We start from the raw sequence: 23,144 nt of genomic DNA, 5'->3' as shown, positions 1-23,144 counted from the left end.
AATATCACCCTAATATCTAAAAGTATTATTAAATTTGTGTATAAGATATTGTTTCGATGGGTCTTTGCTGATTTTTGTCGTAAATTGTAACTCATAGCAATACAAAAACAGGTCCGCAATAAGTGGTGCACAGTTTTTCTCCATTAGAATTCCGATAACTTGACGATACACGGAATCTCCTAAGCGAAAAAAAATGTTATCAAGTAAATATTCAAAGGTATAGATGTAGTGTAAAAGTATGTTCAATTGTCATAGTTTTTTGTTTATTGCTATAAAAAATGACCTAAAAGAGTTTGAACATATACATTCACATTCTGACTTTTTAAATGCCCATTACATTAGGTGTGTGAATCTTTTGCTTAATGAGAACGTGAGGCAATGAGGTACATGTATAGGGTAGAAAAATCAAAACGTTGAACAGATTCAAAATCACCAATATAAGCGTGCAATTTATCAAGTACTTCCAACGAGTTCTTGACATTCCAAAAGTAATTAATTCCACTATTTTCGAAGGCCTTATTTGAACAATTCATTATCAGGTTTTTGAGTGTACCAAGTGTACTGGTAAGAAGTTAATAGACAATTTAGTATTGGAACATTGACTTGACGACGAAATAACTCTATATTTGTAAGGTGTTTTGTGTGGCTTTGGAAACCAATACATAATTGTGACTTTCATTGTATTTGGTTTTGCTTGTAAAGCGGTAGATAAACAATTTTGTTTGTTACAGATGCGTATAAACTATGAACGAGTTTCTTTTCGTAATGTCAGTTTAAATGCAAAAGAACTGAATGGCTGATAATTAAAGGCACAACTAACAGAGAAAGACTATGTGTATGTTTTGTTCAAATTCTCACTAGCTAAGTAACATAGCACTGGCATATTTAGGCATGATGTCATTTTTGATTTTTGGTTGGCAATCTCCAGTAATAACGTAGACAACCAAAGTAGTATTTGAGACAGCTGCATATATAACTTGCAAAATCTTCGGTCTGAAGATTCATCAACAGAGTGACAGTGATGGTTGGTTAGCAAAATCTTCGGCCTTTTTCAATAAAACAAATGACCAATTTTCGTTTTCGATTTTTCATTTGATTGTTTAACTATTTGAATATATTTACACCAGATGAATGTATCTGACACTAAACTCACTTGGAACAAAAATATAAATTGACATGCAAAATTAATTTATAGTTTGATACAAGCTCACATCATAGCGATTCTATCTTATAATTGTCCCTTCAACAATATTAATGCCAAATTTAATAAACAATATGCGTAATACAAAATTATTTTTCTACAATGTTATTTATGAATAATACATATATTTTTTTCTTAGAATGTAGTATTACTTTTTGCGCAAACAGATATATATCCATCACTACACGAATACTTAACGACACTCGTGGCTGGTATTACATATTACGACCATCGCAGTGGTCCTGTGTACGAGCTGTAGACATTATAACATCTAGGATGTAACCTACAATAAATAATGTATAGTTTTATCATGGAAAAATCACAATGTTTAAGTATAACTTTCTCGTTTGAATTGTTTTACATTTGTAACATGGGGGCCTTTTATACATGTAGCTGCCAATGGGCATTGCCCTTTGAATCTTGCTCATTGTTAAAGATCGTATGGTGACCTACATGTATAGTATGTTCATTTCTGTGTCAGTTGATGTCTTCATTTTTATCTTCAAAGTTTTGAGTTCTGAAGTCTTTTCTAAATGAAATCTTAAAGTTGACACTTTTTGAATAAAAAAAAGAAACATGATATACGTATATCTAAAGGAAGCACAAGTGGTACTACCAGACATTTTTACAACTTGAAGTGCATTTATTTTTGTCGGGAACATCTAACCGTATTTGATCATCAAACTTTTAGTTGTAAACAAGGACGGACATGACGATCTCTGTTTACCCGGACTGTTGAGCTGGGACAACAATCGTACTTTACGTGTCATCAGCGGTCCAAAATATGTTATTCAAATGTCAATTAACTTTAAGAGGCGGTATTCTATTTATCTTTATATTTTTTTTTTTCAAAACTGATACTTACTTCACGTAAAGGTTTGGTGTTTTTATGTTATAAATTTCACCATCAATATTGTATCTCAGATTTTGTTCTTGTTCAGATGGATTCTTGTCATCTGTGACTTCAAGGTTAAAGGCTTTGACCTTGTTGTGGGAAATAAAATTAACGCTGTCGAGCTGTAAAATAAAACGAACATATTTTCTGAAAAGTACCGAATGTAAGATTGAATTGTATAGTAATTTATTGAATATTTAGTATACTAGTATCACCTGAATGTCCAATAGTCCAACGAAGGGTAGAGGGCCCCTACGGCCAAGCTTGAGTATTAACTTGAATGCATGGATTCTGGCGAATCAATTCATCGGAATGAAACAAATTCACTCTTTATTTTATTTTATTCTTTAAATTCGAAAATCAGAACAAGTCTTGTGTAGAGTTAAATACAACGAATATGCAATAATTATTCATTACAAATTCACTACATTCACAAGAAAAACACATGTTTATGTGTATCGTTCCTGCATAGATTTGTGTATCACTGTAGTAAAAGACTGGATGAGAGAAAAGAAATAACAATTATATTCTTGTTACTTACATGTTCTTTGGTCAAATGTAGCAGATTATAAAAATGCTTCATCAAATCAAATCGTGAACATGGTGTATAGTCAAGTAAATCAAATTGATCTTTCTTCTCCGGCTGTTTATCTTTATGGTAGTCTTCAAAGTCTAGATCATAGCTCAATGCCAATAGATTAATTAAACGTTTCTTTTGTTTACCTGAAGAAAAATAAAATAAAGTTTCAACAAGTACATCTTACTTAATATCAGACAGTAAGTTGCAATGTGCATAAACCCTCCGTCATTTATGAAGACAAACGATTAATTTTATCTTAATTACTCAAAGTTTATTGAAAGATAGTTTAAAAAAAATCATTATACTTTTGATTACAATGTTCAAGTCGTAGTGATAAAAACCTGAAGGTTTCTTTAAGCTCTTCAATTACCGAGGTTAACATGGTTCATACACAGACTTAACATTTTTTTTTATTTCAATATTTACTACCTGATATTTCAAATTATTATTATTAAAGATACATGTAAGTAAAACATTTTTAAGCCAGTAGAAAATTGAAAACTTTATAACTGAAATTCAAAAAGATCTTTTAAATATGACAGATGTTATCCGTTTGATGTGTTTGAGCTTTTCATTTTGCCATTTGCAAAGGGACTTTCCGATTGGAACTTTCATTTGAGTTTGGTTATTTGTTATTTTAATGTTTTTCTTTTGTTCTAGCATTTATACATTATAGTTTTAAATGTATCATACCTGTAATTTTATTTAGCCATTTTAAATAATTTTTCATTTGTATTACAAACATAGTCTACATCTAAAATATATGAAGTTATGATGTATCACGTCACAAATTACCCGTCTTTGATAATACGCTTACCTTGACAGTCAATATTGTCTTCCTTTGAATGATGTAGTATTCCATCTCTACAATATGAAAAAGTTATTTAAGTGTTACTAGTATACTGACAGATTCATGTTTACAGAATCTCTTTACAGTAACGTTTTGCGTATGTTTACTACCTTTCGTTTTTGAAAATCGAATATTTGTTCTTATTGATTTGTTTTTTTGGTAAAACTCGCCAAATAAAAGAAAACAAAAAAACATATTAAAATATTTAACAAAACTTTTCTTTTAGCATCTGCGAGAAATCTTTGGTTAAAATTTTAGAAGGGTTTAAACATATTTTTTTGTTAATTCTGAAATATGAATACACTTAATGCGTCATCAACTTTTTTTTTTATGATTTTCGTTCTTCGTTTTAATTGTTAAATTTGTTAAATTAAGATTTTTTTTTAGGTCTACGTATGAATTCAGAGGCGGATTTAGGGGGCAGGGGGCTCGGGCCCCCCTTTGAATTGGTTGATTATATAGGGAATCACTGAAGCATAACGGAAGCGGGCCGGTCCCTCTTAGGCATCCAGTGGGCCCCCACAATTTCTAAATCCACCACTTGAATTAAATAGCAATAAGTTGTCAACATTACTTTGGTCAAACAGAAAAAAGGGACCTTGATAAGTTGAATATGAATCATGAGGCCCACACATATGCACCGCATGATGCTAGTACTTTGTCATCTGTTTGAATAACGTATTAACGTACAGATATTGTGAATAAACATAATTTTTAATTGTCATTTACGATGTTTAACGGACTGCATTGTGGACTCGTACATGTATGTACAATTGAGCATATACATGGTCATCTGCGACACCTGATTTCCGTTTTCAAGTTCTTTCAACCAATAAAATTATAAAATATTTTGAACTGTCGAAGCGATGACTTAAGTTTATCACAAATCGCCTATGGTTCAGTATATATTATCATTGTTCCAACTTCCATGTACATGTAGCTATTATAGAGTGTTGTTTTCAATGAAATATATTTACTCTATACAGAAGTATCATTGAAATTTACATGATGTGTACAGAATTAAGTACCGAATACATGTAGAAACTGAATGAAACTAAATTGAAGTACGATACCAATTGTTCATAAGTGAATAAAGCCTTACTTTATTACTATAAATTGACAAGCAAATGCCAGCTTGTCAACATCCTGCTATTAAAATCTGTTTTATGCAATATACATGAGACACAATGTGCACAATATATTTCTCAATATCATATAATTTATATTCTTCAGTGTTCTAACTTACAAAGATTCATATGTGATGTCTACATTGATCTCCCTCAGTTTCTTCAGAAACATGTAGTAAAAAGGAACGGCTGTAAATAAAGTATAGCATGATTTAGTTACATAGTCATCTAGGAGAACGGTTGTAAATAAAGTATAGCATGATTACATTGTCAAGAAGGAGAACGGCTGTAAATAAAGTATAGTATGATTACATTGTCATCAAGGAGAACGGCTGTAAATAAAGTATAGTATGATTACATTGTCATCTAGGAGAACGGCTGTAAATAAAGTATAGCATGATTACATTGTCATCTAGGAGAACGACTGTAAATAAAGTATAGTATAATTACATTGTCATCTAGGAGAACGGCTGTAAATAAAGTATAGTATGATAACATTGTCACCAAGGAGAACGGCTGTAAATAAAGTACAGCATGATTACATTGTCATCAAGGAGAACGGCTGTAAATAAAGTATAGTATGATTACATTGTCATCTAGGAGAACGGCTGTAAATAAAGTATAGTATGATTACATTGTCATCTAGGAGAACGGCTGTAAATAAAGTATAGTATGATTACATTGTCATCTAGGAGACCGGCTGTAAATAAAGACTGTTTAAGTATACTTTGACAACAATATCATCTAGGAGAACGGTTGTAAATAAAGTATAGCGTGATTACATTGTCACGAAGGAGAACTGCTGTAAATAAAGTATAGTATAATAACAGTGTCACGAAGGAGAACGGCTGTAAATAAAGTATAGTATAATTACAATGTCATCTAGGAGAACGCCTGTAAATAAAGTATAGTATGATTACATTGTCACCAAGGAGAACGGCTGTTAATAAAGTATAGCATGATTACATTGTCATCTAGGAGAACGGCTGTAAATAAAATATAGCATGATTACATTGTCATCAAGGAGAACGGCTGTAAATAAAGTATAGTATGATTACATTGTCATCAAGAAGAACGGCTGTAAATAAAGTACAGTATGATTACAATGTCATCAAGGAAAACGGCTGTTAATAAAGTATAGTATGATTACAATATCATCTAGGAGAACGGCTGTTAATAAAGTATAGTATGATTACATTGTCACGAAGGAGAACGGCTGTAAATTAAGTATAGTATGATTACAATATAATCTAGGAAAACGGCTGTAAATAAAGTATAGCATGATTACATTGTAATCTAGAAGAATGGCTGTAAATAAAGTATAGTATGATTACATTGTCATCAAGGAGAACGGCTGTAAATAAAGTATAGTATGATTACATTGTCATCTAGTAGAACGGCTGTAAATAAAGTTTAGTATGATTACATTGTCATCAAGGAGAACGGCTGTAAATAAAGTATAGCATGATTACATTGTCATCTAGGAGAACGGCTGTAAATAAGGTATAGTATGATTACATTGTCATCTAGGAGAACGGCTGTAAATAAGGTATTAAAGTGTGATTGCAATGTCAACTAGAAGAACGGCTGTAAAAAAACATAGTATAATTACAATGTCATCTAGGAGAAAGGCTGCAAATAAAGTATAATCATAGAAGTATTAAATTGAATTTACTTCCATAGTATAATATAACCAATTAAGAAAGATATGAACACAATGGGTTTGTTTACATGTTTTGCGTCAATACAGTTAACAAGTTGGTTGTTGTTAAGTTCGGTTTAGTTAATGGATAAAGACAATGTAGCAATAAGTATTACTAAGTTTTATTTTATGTGTCTACCAGGATGAGAAGCAGAATCACGACAAAAGCGATACATTTTTTACGTGTTCATACAAATAGATAATTAGGTTCTTTTGAACTCTCTCAGGAATGGCTGCCTATAGTTGTTAAGGTCATCAGTTCATTTCAGTTAAAAATCGACATACACTGACTATAAACAAATATAAAAGCATTCAAACCTATGATCCTAAATATTTTAAGCCAACGAAACCTGTGTACGTCATCAGCCAAGTCCACAAATAATCCATATGCAGCTATGAATACCCCATAACCAATTAGATCTCCGTCGTTATAACTACCAGTAACATTACAGCATTTTTTTCTCCCTACAAAAATGTATTTCTTTAAAAATTTGTTAGATTACTTGATTTTTTTTCATTATTATTTTTCAAATATTTAGGCAGTTTTTTTTTCAAAATGAACAACGTTGTATGTAGACGTTCATTATGCATTTAAATAGAACATGAATATTGACACTTTTCCCTCCTGCCTTTTAGGGCAAGTTAAATTATGGTATTCCCTTAACATGTTATGTGATCCGTAGGTGAAATTGTCAATAAAAAGCAATTGTTCTAAAGGTGAATATGTCAAGTCGCAATTAAAATCTTCCTGTCAATTCTCACAATCTAATAACTGTAAATACATTTATTCATATTTGTTTTAAATTTATCGGAATTTTGGTGGACGTTCTTTTTTATCCGTTTTCCGCTTTAAAATAAGATTAATTAAACAACATTTTTATTGTAACATTATATTAATATTATGTTGTTTGATGTAAATCACTAATAACAGAATGAATTTGGGAATTATAATTCATGTACTAAAACTAATTGTAAAATTACTATATTCAATATCAATCCACATTTGATTGAATATGTATGTTTTGAAGGCTGTCATCTGTTTTAAATCTATATTCCAAAACCAACCTTTTTACTATCCCGTGTATAACAGAATTCAATAGATTATGCACTTTCAAAGCCAAAAGTATATAGTACTGGAACTCAATGCACCATGCTTCTGTGTATAGTTATGGGCACTTCCAAAGCCAAAAGTATAGTACTGGAACTCAATGCACCATGCTTCTGTGTATAGTTATGGGCACTTCCAAAGCCAAAGATATAGTACTGGAACTCAATGCACCATGCTTCTGAGTATAGGCATGGGCATCAGTTTGTCCTATTTAAAAGTTACTTCAATGTTCAAAACATCTTAGAAATTAAAGTATTTAATTTTAAACTAATAATAGTCATCAACATACCTTTGACAATATGTAATGTAGATGTCATTACATCTTTACATCCATGAAGGATGCTAACTAAACCGTTACCTGTGCCTGAAATATAAAAACTGCAGAACATTCAATATGAAAAAGACGGGAAAAAATGTATTTAACAAGCTGTCTAAACTGGATGATGCTAAAATGATTTCGCCACATACAAGTCGAAAGAGATAATCTGTATTTTCCCTTGAAATATGAAATAAAATAAATGACAAGGAATCATACTATGGCACTCACACCCCATCTTCCTATATTTGTATAATTGTTTTTATATTTATTTATTTTTTAAACGCAATCCCATGAAAAAATAAAGAGTTGTATGCGATCTTTGCAAGGTAATTGATAGCTAAGAATGTATAATTATACATGATGGAACTTATAAGACCTAAACCATTTCTGACAAGGTTAATTAACATTGCATGAGAAAGTTTCAACGTTAGTTTCCATAAAATAGTTCAACAAAATGCATTTATATAAGAATATTAAAATTCAGGTCTGTGCAAAATACAATTAAGGACTAACAGTCCATGGCCTCCAACAACTGTAACAACCCAGCGTAGGTATCAAACGAAATGAAACACTATATAAAATTGTTGAGGAGAAATATATTTAGCTATGATGCCGGTGCTCATAATTCTAGTTCTTGTTCTAGTTCTTCGTATGCATTGCAAATAATTCTTATCAACAAAGTGAAACTGCGAGCTACTGCTCACTGATGATACCCCCGCCGTAAGTGGATAATATTAATAGTGTAAAAATATGCAAACTTACAAAACCTTTAAATAGACTGATTAAGAAGGGATATAATTACGATACTGTTGTCAAGTCATTAAAGATTGCATATTTTGGCGTTAATATTGAGTCACTGATAAGGTCTTTGCGTCGGAACTAAAGACATTTATTCTAAAAACAGTTGTTGGCATGACACGGGTTATGTTCTTCTCATATATGTTATGATGGTATGATACTAAACCCCTAACGGGAAGGATTGTGCCTGATGTTCATATGATGAAATCATAATCTTTCAGTCAGTTTAATTGAAGTCTGGAGCTGGCATGTCAGTTAACTGCTAGTAGTCTGTTGTTATTTATGTATTATTGTCATTTTGTTTATTTTCTTTGGTTACATCTTCTGACATCAGACTCGGACTTCTCTTGAACTGAATTTTAATGTGCGTATTGTTATGCGTTTATTTTTCTACATTGGTTAGAGGTAAAGGGGGAGGGTTGAGATCTCACAAACATGTTTAACCCCGCCGCATTTTTGCGCCTGTCCCAAGTCAGGAGCCTCTGGCCTTTGTTAGGCTTGTATTATTTTTATATTAGTTTCTTGTGTACAATTTGGAAATTAGTATGGCGTTCATTATCACTGAACTAGTATATATTTGTTTAGGGGCCAGCTGAAGGACGCCTCTGGGTGCTGGAATTTCTCGCTACATTGAAGACCTGTTGGTGACCTTCTGCTGTTGTTTTTTATTTGGTCGGGTTGTTGTCTCTTTGACACATTCCCAATTTTATTAAGTGTTCGGTAAACAGGAAGTTGTCGAGTGATGAATCTGAAAACACATCACACGGTATAGCTGACTTATATAAATCCTGAAACCAAATTTCAGAAATCCTTGTATTGTAGTTCCTGAGAAAAATGTGACGAAAATTTTCAACTTGGCTATCATGTGTAAAATCATACAAGTGTTCGGTAAACAGGAAGTTGTCGAGTGATGAATCTGAAAACACATCACACGGTATAGCTGACTTATTTAAATCCTGAAACCAAATTTCAGAAATCCTTGTATTGTAGTTCCTGAGAAAAATGTGACGAAAATTTTCAACTTGGCTATCATGTGTAAAATCATACAAGTGTTAGGTAAACAGGAAGTTGTCGAGTGATGAATCTGAAAACGCATCACACGGTATAGCTGACTTATATAAATCCTGAAACCAAATTTCAGAAATCCTTGTATTGTAGTTCCTGAGAAAAATGTGATAAAAATGTTCAACTTGGCTATCATGTGTAAAATCATACAAGTGTTCGGTAAACAGGAAGCTGTCGAGTGATGAATCTGAAAAAACGCATCACACGGTATAGCTGACTTATATAAATCCTGAAACCAAATTTCAGAAATCCTTGTATTTTAGTTCCTGAGAAAAATGTGACGAAAACGTTCAACTTGGCTATCATGTGTAAAATCATACAAGTGTTCGGTAAACAGAAGTTGTCGAGTGATGAATCTGAAAACGCATCACACGGTATAGCTGACTTATATAAATCCTGAAACCAAATTTCAGAAATCCTTGTATTGTAGTTCCTGAGAAAAGTGTGACGAAAATTTTCAACTTGGCTATCATGTGTAAAATCATACAAGTGTTCGGTAAACAGGAAGTTGTCAAGTGGTGAATCTGAAAACGCATCACACGGTATGGCTGACATATATAAATGTTGATACCAAATTACAGAAATCCTTGTATTGTAGTTCCTGAGAAAAATGTGACGAAAGTTTCATGGGACGGACTGACTGACGGAATGACGGATGGACGGACGGACGGACTGACGGACTGACAGACAGAGGTAAAACAGTATACCCCCCTTTTTTAAAGCGGGGGTAAAATAATAATGAAATATGTTTACCTGCTGGTATGATGCCAATAGGCAATTCCATCTTTTGTAATGTGGTGTTGTGGTCATTTAAATAAACACCAGCATCGCTCTGGGTTTTCCTCATCAAACTATTGAATATTTCTGATATAGTACCATCTCCGCCAAGTATGACCAACCTAATCAATCAATATTAATATTAAATGTATCGTTAATAAAAAGGTCCTCGTAAAGGTCTATTGATTCACTTCCAATACTATGTCTCTTTCATTTATTATTAAAAAAAATTAAAAATCCTAAAAGTCTAACATTACAATCAAAAATATATGAGCTTACCCATCGACTGATTTAAAATCGTATGTTTCTGCAAATTCTTTTCCGTGCCCAGACCTCTCAGACACTACAAAAGACAACGCACATGTTAAAAGCAACAGTATATGGTACAATTACCCAACGTTAAGCTACTCTTGAACTACATATGCGATAAAAGTACCCGGGTTAACAAAATGTAAAAATACTCTTTAAAAGAGAGAAACAATGGCAGGGTTCATCATTAAAACTAAATTAATAAAAACCATTGCAGGTGGCAACTTTTTTTCACGACTAGAGTAACGGCTCCTGTTTTGGGATATGGGAATAAAGAAGCGGGGTAAACTATGAATGTGAGTGCTAGCACCTTTTGACAGTAATTAATAGCGGGAAAGGTTGAGGTAAGGCAACACAAAATAGATACATCCCACTTAAGAATATATTTTCATAAGAAAAACATCACACCATCAAAAGTAACCACTAGTAGTTGATTTAGTTATTTGCAATTGCTGTTGGTTTTCTTTTGTGAGTGAAGGTTGTGGGTTTCTTTTTCTCCAGGCATAATGTACCAATCTCACCTGTAACATCTACCTCTATCCCTGCTAGTGTAAAAATCGGCACAACTACGTGATCACATATCTGTTTACCTCTTCTTTGTCCGCCAATAGGGTTGACAAACACTGATAGTTTCCTTGGCCTCGCAGTTGCTAAAAGAAAATTAATTACACCACCAATGAAAATTGTCTTACTTCCTTTTTAACCAAGAATAACAAAAGATTTTACAGAACATGTTTAATCAGAGTCATGTTGTGTATGACCAATTTGGTTTAAACATATATTAACTAGTTTTAACAGATTTATGGAAGCAATCACCATTGGTGTGCCTCTGTAGGCTAGTATTTAAACATGAACGGTTTAGTGACTATAACACTTCTCTCCCAGGTTATCTTTGCAGCACATACTGCATGTACTGTAGCTGGGTTTTTTCGTAAGAATGACACATTTTTATTTTTTTAAATTTACCTATTTTAATTTTTTCTGATAGACTTTTTTGAAGCTGTATATGTGTTTCCTCATCTGCACCAATGTCGACATATTCTTTGGTTAATCTATAATCAGGGAATGGATAATCCTGTATGTAATAAAGTCTTGATGTTCTCCTGCCACCACTACCATTCTCTAGTCTTAAGATGTTTTCGTAGAGGATTTGTCCTACATATTAATATAAAAAATGAATACTAACTATAATTATGTTGTTCTTGGGGGGAGATTTTCTTTTTTTAATTCCACTGTTTGATTTAGACTTGTAATCGTAGTTCTTGTGTACATAACGAGCGTCTCTGTAACTTACGGGTTTGTATTCCCCCCCCCCCCTTTTTGAAAGATGGGGCTACATTAGCATGTTTCCAGTCCTTAGGTGTTTCTCCAGTTTCAAGTGACGTTTTAAATATCAATGTAAGAATTGGTTAGATTTGTTCCTTTAGTTTTTTAACGATACTGCGATTGATATTGTTCGGGCCGCAAGCCTTATGTTGATTTATGTTTGACAGTAATTTAGTAATACCTGCTTGTCAGTGATTGTTATTTTTGGCATTTTCGGGTGGGGACTTGTACCTTTGTCTAGGATGTTATCATCTGTTTCATCTGTAAATACTGATTGGAACTGTTGATTAAAAATTTTCCTCAGTGTCTGTGGCTAGTTTGCCATCTTTTTTTCAAATGTGCAACACCAGTGTTATCAGATCGTGTCACGCGGCTTTTTGATATAGCGCTGAACAGACTTTTTGGTTTTGATTTTGATGTTTCATATTGACCAGGTTCGTCTATTGGTATGTTTCACATCATATTTTCAATACATTTCCAATATTCTGTTCGTAATTCTTTTTGTACTATTTTCATATTTTACTGGATATTTCTTCCTATTTTGATAAGCTTTGTTTTTCTTATTGATAAGCCTACGCAGTTTGTCGGTTATACCCAAGGTATTCTGTGTTTGTAAGTTATCATTTTGTGTGGTATATTTGTTTCTATAGATTTTATCAGGTCTATCTTAAAATTTTCCCACAATTCATTTACATTACTGTGTTTGTATTTTTCTTGTATTGTTGTTAATAATACAGTAACCATGGTAACAGCTGACAATTGTTAATAACAAAGTTTCCATTGGAACTTCTATTAGGCGGAAAAAATATATATGTACGTTGACACTTGTAGGACTAGACATTATACTGATAGCAAAAACTATAAGACTTTTTGAAACAGATCGGCTAAGCTTTTAAAATGCATTATGAAGCCGGCAGGATAATATTAGTTAAATAAGGGGAGATAAATTCTTTGTTTATATTTACACCATTTGTACTTTTGTACACGGAAATATATGACATATGTATATCATGCACGTAACTTAGCCTTGCAAGAAGAAGTTAGATATAAAATCATAACTGACTAACTTTGTGTGTCCTGCTCATTAATTGCAATGTATTCCTCCTCAATTGTTAAAGTCGACGCATTGTAAGAAATGGTGACACTAAAATTCATCTCTTTGTTGACATCAACGTTTATAACCTTTCTTCACGAAGATAGATAACTCAATTTTCAAAAGGTATTTGATTTTCTATTCAATTCAATTTAGTTTTTGTCAATAAACTGCTGTGTCAGTCGCTTTTAAATTACATCATTCGGAATTACATATTGATGGTATTCCTTTGAATAATTTTGCAGTCTCGGAGAAAAAAGTTCTAGGTGGCATCGATATCTTTTCTATGCACTGCTCTTTTGATTGATTGGTTAATTGCGCTCACTTTCATATTTCATGGACTTTCATATCAGCATTAATAGAAAACAGCAATCAAAATAGTCTGTTTTTAAAAAAAATATCTTTTAGTTCTGAAATTTTTTGGGCTGTCATGTTTTTTACGTTATTAACTTAAAATGCTTAAGTGCTATAGGGCATTGGAGGATATTTTAAAATTTGGTTTTAAAAGGAGTATGTGTGCATTCGAGATTTAAATATTGTTTCAGTGGTAAAAACAGCTATTGAATTTGTTATCAGGAAAACAAAACCCTACAAAATATCATTGTTATACATTCGCGTTTTTTCTTCTTGTATCGACCTAATGCGGGGTTCACACATTGCCGATTATTGCTCCCGTTTGAGATCAGACCACATTACGACACGAAAAGTGAAAAAGTCGGATTAGTATCCTCAATTATCTGGAATGTCCTATCATTGTCTGAACGCTGTCGTTTTAGTTCGTAACAGATTCCTACGGGTCGGGAAGGTTCCGAATAGTTCGGCAAAGCACCCCGACAGTTAAGTGCGTCCCGTAACATTCGGGGCAACTCAGCCGATTTTGTCTAGTCGGATTACTATCGTGGCTATATCGTGACAGATTCTGCTGTATCGGATCGAATTCCGAACAATGTCTTGTGTATTCTGGACGGTGTCCTGTGGAACGGGAATGATCTGGAGTAATTTTTCATAGCTGTTTTTCTGGCGATTGAGTCCAGATTGCATCCAGATCTTGTCGATTGCGAACCGTTTTTTGCCGAAACCGTTCCGAAACAGTCCCGTTATTAAGACGAAATTCGTCAATGATACCCACGTCCGAGTCCCGACAATTACAGAATACAATACGACTGAGACCAGACAAAGCCGTTTGCATTGCGATATAGCGGATCATGATAGGATTACGTTCCGACAGTACCTGATCATCCCGAATATGCCGACAGTTTTCGAACGGATAACTTCCGTCAGCGTCGGTTCACTGTCTGGTCACTGTCTGATCTTTGTCGGATTACATTCGGTAGAGTCGGGACGCAGTCGTGACAGACTCGGTCGAATTTTACCTGGCGAAAAATACAAATCGGATTAGATGCTGATTCAGAACGGGATTATCGGGACTAATTCGCTTAGAAACGGTTGAATATCGACGCTTCCTGAACACTATCTGATTGTTGTCGTGATCAAATTATTTTTTTTGCAAATTTTAATTTAAGTTTGAATTTCCATCCACGATTCACAGGATCTTGATCAGACTTTTATTTTTTTTTAATCGGGAATGGTCCAGGACGGTAGTAAAAATCGTGAATGTGTGACCCCAGCTTAAAGAAGTAAGTATTAAAGTAAGTAAGTAATTTTTATTGGTTTAAAATCCAAAATTACAGGATTGATACCAAGACAATACAAATTGAAAGAAACCTATTATATAGAGCTTATGTTAAAATTTGTTCTAATGCTGTTCTGTATTACACCTCTTTTTCAGGTTTGCGCCTTCAAAGATGTTTACCCAACACATTTTTATGTGCATCTTCTTAGTCATGATCATGTAGTTAAGTAGTTGTCGTGTTTAAGATTTTTCATATTTGTGTGTTGTTGATTTTTTATATATATAAATTAAGCCGGTAGTTTTTACAATTGAATTGTTTTATCTCGTTTTTTGTTTTTATTATACCGGACTAAACAGTATTTTTTTTTCAATAGTTGAAAATCGCACGGTCGCATGTAATTCTTACTTTCATTTAATTTGAACTTGAATGGATACATGTCTTATTCGCAATAATAGCACATCTCCCATATCTTTTTATGTCCAGTCTCAGTATACTCAGTCTGTCAGGATGGGCGCATTGATTTGCGCAAATTTTTAAAAAATACAATCTTTCATTTGCGCCACAAGGTTATATTTCATTTGCGCAACAAAAAAAACTTCATTTGCGCCATTTTACAGATAATTCAGGTAAGCAATTATAACGGAAGCGTTAAATATTCATTGCTCTAAAAGGTTTGTCTCTACAGTATTCCCTTTGGATAATGGAGTGAGTGCAGTGCCACACTCATTTCTGAAGCTGACAAAGGTTTATAATTATTTTAGTGTTTTCATATTCGAGGTGTCAAGTTGAACATTTTCAATTTAGACATAAAACAGGAGAATTAAGTTTGTAATATTTGAAGACCACACTTTTAGTTTATAATCAGATCATACGTTCTGAAAAATGGAGATCAAGTCGTTTATTGGTTCCCCGAACAAATAAAACCTTGTAAAGATAGTACATATGTATAACAACTCAAATGGATTGCAGCTCATAAAAAAACGGACTTTTTTATGAATATGGTACGCACTTGAGAGGAGGAATTTTCCAGACATGAATACATCAGGGCTATCGCTTACAAGTTTTGTGCAAGGGTATACTTTACAATAGTGTTTCATATTTAATAGAATAACTCTAGTGTAAATTGTTTTCTTTCATATTTCATATTAGGTGTTATGATCACGTTTATTTATAACAGAACTGTGTTGGAATTCATAAAGGTTTTAACATTACTTGTGTGGTTTAATGTCGACTGGTTTCTGAGGAATATATCTAATTTTGCAAACAAAAACTTTTATCATCAAAAGTCTTTTTTTAAATATATATTTTATACCTGCAATATTGGCGAAATTGAAAGGTTTTATTTTGGCGCAAATGAAAGATTTTTTCGGTTCAAATGAAATACCAATTGGCGCAAAAGCAATTCACCGGTCAGGATACCAATTTACAACAGGAACAACACTGTTTTATTTAGATATATAAGATTTATTCCAAGAATCGTGAACCACGGACTAGTTTTTAACTCATATAAATTGAAACTGAGAATTCATGCACCATCTTTTAGAAACTATTTAAAAATAAGGACATATGAAATTATTGCTAATTGTTATCCATAACCATAACAAGTTATTACCACCATATGTGTATATGTACGTTTCTTGTTCTTCTGTGTTTTTTTCAGTCTTTATAGGGATTTTTTCTGTTCTGTCTTGTTTTGTTTTTATTTTTGTCTGATGCTTGTTATGTCGTAGTAATTTAGTCTTTTATGTAATTAAGCATTAATAGAAATTTCATATCATCTCTTTAAAATATGTTAATAGCTTTTCTAGAATAAGGAGTTTGGATATATATCAATGAGACAATAACCAAACGACAAGAAATCATAACAAACATCTATAGGACAATACAGAACTGCATGAACAAATCAACGTATTCGTGGGGTCTGTATACAGTGACGAGGTCTAAATGACGCGAGTCTGTAAAAGTTTAAATTCAAAATTTGGCCTTCTGAGGGGGAATTGCTTTGTTGCCGTTGTGTTGATATCTCGATGGAATATGTATCCTATCTGTAGTCTTGTGTATAATGGAAAACTGGATTCACATTTTTCACATTAAAATGGCTTGATCCTAAAAAGTCATCTATTAACCCATTCCCGGATGCATTGTATTGCATGACGCTGATAATGATAATGACCATTTGCATTTGTAGTTAAGTCTTCAAATGTAGAAGTGTCCAGTTTATCCTGTTATTTTAGAGAAAAGTACATAAAACCGCAGATATGGGGAAAAGGTTAGCTGTATTTGTATTGTAATAACTATATTTAACATAGAGATTTTTTTTTTAATAAAATAAGCCACGTAATCCCTCAAAATTATATTGAGTATTAACGATGTTTATTTAAATCAGAATCATTGAGATATAAAGAAAATAACTGATCGGAATTGATGCGGATAAACCAATGTTTTTTCTTCATAACTGCATTGTTGGTTCAGTGTCATCATAAAATACAATGTCATTATAGTTTATAATTGCATATGTATGTGTCTAATGGAAGCAGATAATTGTTGATCTTAAGGAGAATGTTGCACGTGGACGAGTTTAACGTGCATTACTATTCTTCCTTGGGATCCTTTGATCACATTGTTACTCAGGATTCCAAGTATTGATATATCATCGGTCCCCTTTTATATTTTGTTTGAGCTAGCGTTGCTGGTAAAGATAGATCAAGAACAGTGCCTTGAACGATCAAAATTATGAAATTATATTTTCATTTCCCATATACATTGTATCTTCATATTTATTATTAATTTCAAATATTGTATTTCCAAATAGGTTGAATCATTATCAATTATAATTCTCTTCATTTATTTTATTGTTTTAAATCACCATTATCAGATATAAAGTTACATTAATATATTGCACAACGTTATTATACAAAACAATGCATGGCTTATATTACAATAATATTAAGCATCAAAATAATCGAGAAGACAGTTTCGAGTGTTTATTGTTTTTCTTCTTGGATATCTTTGGTTCTATCTGTAAAACAAAACAAAACGATTTTTTTTTCAAATATGAAATTATTTAAAGATATTTATTGGTTATCAATAACTAATAAAGTATATATATGACCATACCAATAACAAATTATAAACAGCTATATTAGGGTTTTGTTTTCAAACCAATTTCATAGCGATATGTTACAGCAGCATTTGTCATGAAGATTAAGGCTGGCTAAACAAAAATAATTATATTTTCATCTATATAAACAACACACATTTATTCAAAGAGGAAATACAAAAGTGTTTTGTTATTATTTTTCACTTCCCCGTATTTAGCAACACTATCAATCAAATATAAAGTACTTTTAACATCCCAATAAAAATAATTCCCAGGGTTAATAGGTATAAGGTTGCATCACTTTTAGGTAACCCATTCGGTATTATTTGTATGCTTAAGAGATGTGAATGATTAGCTCAGGAGTGTATATGTTACAGTAAATAGGTGAAATTAGGAATTACATGTAATTACTAAACATTTCAGTAAATACCTGTAATTACTAGACAATTTAGTAATTACATGTATTTACTAGTTGTTTCAGTAATTACTGGTAATTACTGATTTTTTTTGTCATTTTTACAGCTATTTACTAACTTTGATGTTTTTGTTTTAAAATCAAAAACATAACTCAATATACCAAATGAGAAAGTAAAGGGGTAGGGATTTTAAGGGAGCTTACTTGAGGATGTCGGAATATAAGACAAATCAAAAGTGCATACTCTTTTAGTGTTTGTGAATTGAAACTGGAAAATAGTTGTTTTATAGGTCTTGAAACTCATTAAATATATGCATGCAAGACAATAATATCAATCCAAAATTGATTTTCAAAATGTTCGTTAAACTAAAATCTCAATCATGCACTGTGGTTTAAAACTTTAAAATAACTTTCTCCAAATATCTTGGATTTCTATCAAACTTGGACAGAAGCTAAATCTTTATGATCATAAGATAATATCCGAAAGTAAAGATTGTAAAAAAAATCTTTTTTCCCTATATTACTTATAAAAATGATAAATGAACTAGGTTTTTTCCCCAGTTAACATTACATACAATCTGCAGTTAAAGTTTTTAAAACATTAGATTCTATAAGCCATCCTGGATTTTTACTCAATTTTGACAGAAGCTTCTTATAGTAAAAGTCAAAAGATAGTATCTAGAGGAAAATTTTAATATTTTTGTTGAGCCTGCGATTAACAGCAAAAGTAGGCTATTTGTTCTGCAAAACCCTTACAATTTTAATAGCTTAATACATTAATAACCAATCTCCAGCTAGGGGTTGAATTGAAGGTCACATGAATACGTATTCAATGAGGTCCAAATATTTACTCGCAAGTGCACAACTCATCAACCTTGTTTCTCAGCTAATTTAACAAAATAGAACTAGATTGGCTACTAACCATGCTAACAGTGAATTATAATTTCACTATATAATTTTTATTAATGATTTAATAACACAAAAAATATATATTTTTTTTGTTTTATATCTCGAAGCTAATGCACATATCTTAACCTTCACAACGTTATCTGATTTTTATAAGGTAATAAGTCTTAATATTCTTCAAACTCAAAGTTTTTTGGAAAACAGTTAAAACATAATGCTTTGAGAGAAATTATATGGATAATGCTCAACTTTAACCATTTTGGATTAAAACTAAAGTTACTCTGATTTAACCAAATATTTGAAAGTCCATATTTATTCAAGATATTTTGAATACAAATCAACCATTCAATATTTTAAGAGTACTAACTGATCTTCTTGTTAGTATTACCAGAACTTTTGATCATCTGACCATAATACAACATCGTTTTAGCAGTCAGTAAATAGGTGTAAAAATTCATTTTAAAATTAGTAATTACTGGTAATAACTGGGCCGTTTCAGGAATTACTTGTATTAACTAAGTGCATCGGGAATTACCTGTAATTCCTAAATTTTAGTAATTACATGTAATTCCTAATTTCAACTATTTACTGTAACATATATATAAGTAGATATGTACAGTCGGAATTTGAATGCTATCCGATCCGAGTCCAAATTACCCAGTCTTTATACTGGTCAACAAGACTTACTTAGTCTACAAAATGTAACTATCGGCTGTACTGTTTATCTAATATCTCGTCATGTGTCAACAGGTATTATTTGCCAAAGAAAGTTTAAAAGACAACAATAAACCAAATGCTGGTTATTGCTTAAAATGTCATAAATTAACAGTATCACTAATGAGCTAACTACATTGTATCAAACTCTTCATGTGCTGTGCTTAAAGTTACGAATTATCAATCTCACCTAAACGTTGAACAGGGACTATGCTTTTGTCAATTTGGTTTTCTTGGACCATCTTTGAAAACAGTACCACATGCCTGGAATTATATAATTATATAATAATCTTAAACAACTGGGCCGAGTACACAAATTATAAAATTATTAAAATTATAGAAAACCACATTAGCTCTAACTCAAACTATGGACAATTTTATGTTAAGGGGGGTCTTGAAATCTTTTGACAGCTTCCGAAGTGCTATTTTTTTACCTTTTTCAGCTGGACCTTATCACTACTTTACATTAATAGTTTTTTTTAAATTTTACAGTGTCATTTCACCCCCTAGTTGCTATATGAGGAATAAAACATAGAGAAATAAATTTGGAAGGGGATTATAAAAAAAATGGCAAGTAACACACTGTCCACACTAAGGACTATATTCGTGGACAAGGAAAATCAAAGGGCGATAGGACAACGAAAATCAAAGGACGATAACTGTGTACTCGGACCAACTGTAATATATAAATGTTTGTTACTTCCCTCTAAATGTTGTGAAAGTATTTAAAAGAATATTTGTGATATGCATTGATGAATATCTATACTCCCTTCCTTTGTTGGTACATATTATTTTATGTTCGTTTGGTGTTTATAGAAGTCTCTATGTTAGTCTTCATTAGATACATGTTCAAGGGGAGTATAAAACATGCCTAGTTGAATACACATGCAAACAGTAAAGGATTAGACCCACACAATAGATTACGATATTAATTTGAAAGAATTACAAACAAGAAAAATGTTGGTACTTACACGGTTTTGTCTAGATCTATAATACATTTTCCATTCGGTTTTCTGTTGTAAGCACGTTCGATCTTTACATTAGTTTCTTCGTCATAAGAATTCCATTGTCCATCACTGTTCTGATACTGCCAGACTGACGTCACGGGTTTCACTGTGAGGGTAAAGTATACAGTAATGATTGATTATCACAAAACCTATATATTTGGGAATGAGATACAACTCGTTTTTAAATCTCCAGTTAACTAATTTCTTAGATTTTTACTTTTATCAAATGTTATGATTGGAGAAAAACGTTTATGTATAAATATATACAATTAATGAATTCCATTATTCCGAGAGAGCTATGTAAATTGGGTAACATCATATTCTGCGCCCAAACATAACTGTTTGACATATTGTAATTAATAGTTTTCTGACTACCTTCTGCTCTTCTATGTATGCCATTTGTATTACTCAATTTATTTCACTTGACTGGGCGGAGTTTAACCGGTTCGCTCACAATAAACCAGTCCATCTATAGATAGGTGAATTAGGATAAACTCATCAATGAAGTGTACAGTAATTCTTTTGTAAATTCCTTTCACTGATAGGTGATTAGAAATCAGTAATAATTAGAACGGCAATCATCCTTATCACACACATCTTCAAATAGACTGTCCTTATGCAAATTAAAACCTAGCTCCGCCCGATCAGTTGAAATAACATTGGTAATACTTTATCTGTTGTATACCTTAAATATCTGTAACCTGTATCACTTTGGTTAATATAGAATTGATGTGATTACTAACTATTATTTAAATGAGAAGGTAGAATGAGTGGTAAATCTGGCATCATATCCTGTCTGGTATTCTCCGCATCCTCTATTAAATCACTATCAGGTGAGCCTAATGATCGACCATCATCACTGCAGGAATAAAAGAAGACACGAAATACAGAAAGATAGTTGAAATCACTATATTGATGCATACCATATTTTTCGAGACAAAAGTTATCTAAAGAAAATGTTTTTCATTATTTTTACTGGATGAGCGATAGCACCCAAGATTACTTATTTCATCAAAAGGTAACCGAAATGACTTTACAGCACACAATGTACCAATCATAGGCAACAATTACAAAATTAAAAAAAACACATATCTAACATTTAAATAATACTTACTTATGTGTCTTTCTTTTTAGTTTTATATATCAAGATCATTATGTTATCAGTTCTTTTTTAACGTTCTCAGTTATTGAATAGAATTCTATAAAAAAAAAAAACATACCATACTTCCACTTCAAATAAGTTTTCACTCCCAAACTTGTAAATGCCAAGTCTACCTCTTTCCCAATAAACCTGTAAAAGATGTATTTCAATTTGTCTCATTGTAGAGTTCAATTGTATCAATTTATGGTGTACACTATAACATTAAAATCTATTTAGATACATGGAAAAAAAAAATCAATATTTTAGACGAAATTGTTCAATTTCTTCGATTAATATATTATAAAAGAAAAATCTGAAACCCTCTTCAAAACTTAATATCTTTTAAAAATTTATTTTGATCCAATTTGTTACGTCCCGAAAAATATATGTGCCAGTATAATGTGTTCGTTTTCTCGCAAAAGAAAGAGAGTCTGTGCTTATAATTGTTAATAGTAAAGTTAACAACATTCTATATGACAAAGATTATGAAGAAAAATAACAAACAAAAAAAATGCAAGGAAAATTCATAACTTACAGAAAATCAAATGATAAACACATCAAACAAATTGAAAACAACTGGGTTTTTTTATTTCTGACTTGGTGCAGGTATATAGACATTCCGATTAAGAAAAAACTGTGCAATAACATTTTGTAATGTCTTGATTTGATATAAAATCCAAATATACAAGTATTGCATGATGTAACAAAAATTTAAAGACGCTTTGTCGACTATCTGAATGACAGGATGACGGAGTTATTTATTTTAACAATGTAACTTACCACAACTTTACCGTCAGATTCCACACGTAAAACTGTTCCTCTGCTGCCTCGTCCACCATCCAGGTCGCCGTGTTTCCAGTTTTTACCTTAATGCATAACGAATGTATTTTAGTACCAATTCAATAGCTGGTAACATCTACCAAGTGTGGCGATAATAGCATGATTTTGATGGCGTACTAAGGTGTAAACAATCTTGTAAAATTTCCTGCTAAATAGTTCTGTTTTGTTGGTTTCTTTCGTTTTTATTTCTACGTTTTGTTAAATTTAGAGTTTGATGGTTTACTTTTACAAATTGTT

At 32.0% G+C, this 23,144-nt stretch overlaps 2 protein-coding genes across 2 annotated transcripts in view; both read right to left on the bottom strand.

Annotated features, from left to right (window-relative positions):
* Positions 1-1,071: 1,071 nt before the first annotated feature.
* Positions 1,072-13,253, bottom strand: LOC134714901 (ceramide kinase-like). Its single transcript, XM_063576596.1, has 12 exons — positions 13,125-13,253; positions 11,698-11,886; positions 11,253-11,381; positions 10,702-10,765; positions 10,399-10,544; positions 7,753-7,827; positions 6,674-6,820; positions 4,773-4,842; positions 3,494-3,540; positions 2,638-2,819; positions 2,067-2,218; positions 1,072-1,484 (listed from the first exon to the last, which is right to left on the bottom strand). The coding sequence occupies exons 1-12, from the start codon at positions 13,210-13,212 to the stop codon at positions 1,424-1,426; spliced, it is 1,350 nt and encodes a 449-aa protein (XP_063432666.1). The 5' UTR covers positions 13,213-13,253; the 3' UTR covers positions 1,072-1,423.
* A 4,365-nt stretch (positions 13,254-17,618) lies between these two features.
* LOC134714900 (uncharacterized) overlaps positions 17,619-23,144 on the bottom strand; it is a 38,658-nt gene continuing 33,132 nt past the window's right edge. The window contains exons 17-22 of the mRNA XM_063576595.1: positions 22,848-22,933; positions 22,147-22,217; positions 21,670-21,785; positions 20,891-21,032; positions 20,110-20,183; positions 17,619-17,803 (exon numbers count right to left, since the gene is read on the bottom strand). Of these exons, the coding sequence (XP_063432665.1) occupies positions 17,769-17,803; positions 20,110-20,183; positions 20,891-21,032; positions 21,670-21,785; positions 22,147-22,217; positions 22,848-22,933 (524 nt within the window). The 3' untranslated portion in view covers positions 17,619-17,768. The remainder of the gene's footprint in view (positions 17,804-20,109; positions 20,184-20,890; positions 21,033-21,669; positions 21,786-22,146; positions 22,218-22,847; positions 22,934-23,144) is intronic.

The sequence above is a fragment of the Mytilus trossulus genome, chromosome 4, assembly GCF_036588685.1.
Source record: "Mytilus trossulus isolate FHL-02 chromosome 4, PNRI_Mtr1.1.1.hap1, whole genome shotgun sequence".
NCBI classification, from domain to species: domain Eukaryota; kingdom Metazoa; phylum Mollusca; class Bivalvia; order Mytilida; family Mytilidae; genus Mytilus; species Mytilus trossulus.
This window is presented reverse-complemented; position numbering and strand designations above follow the sequence as displayed.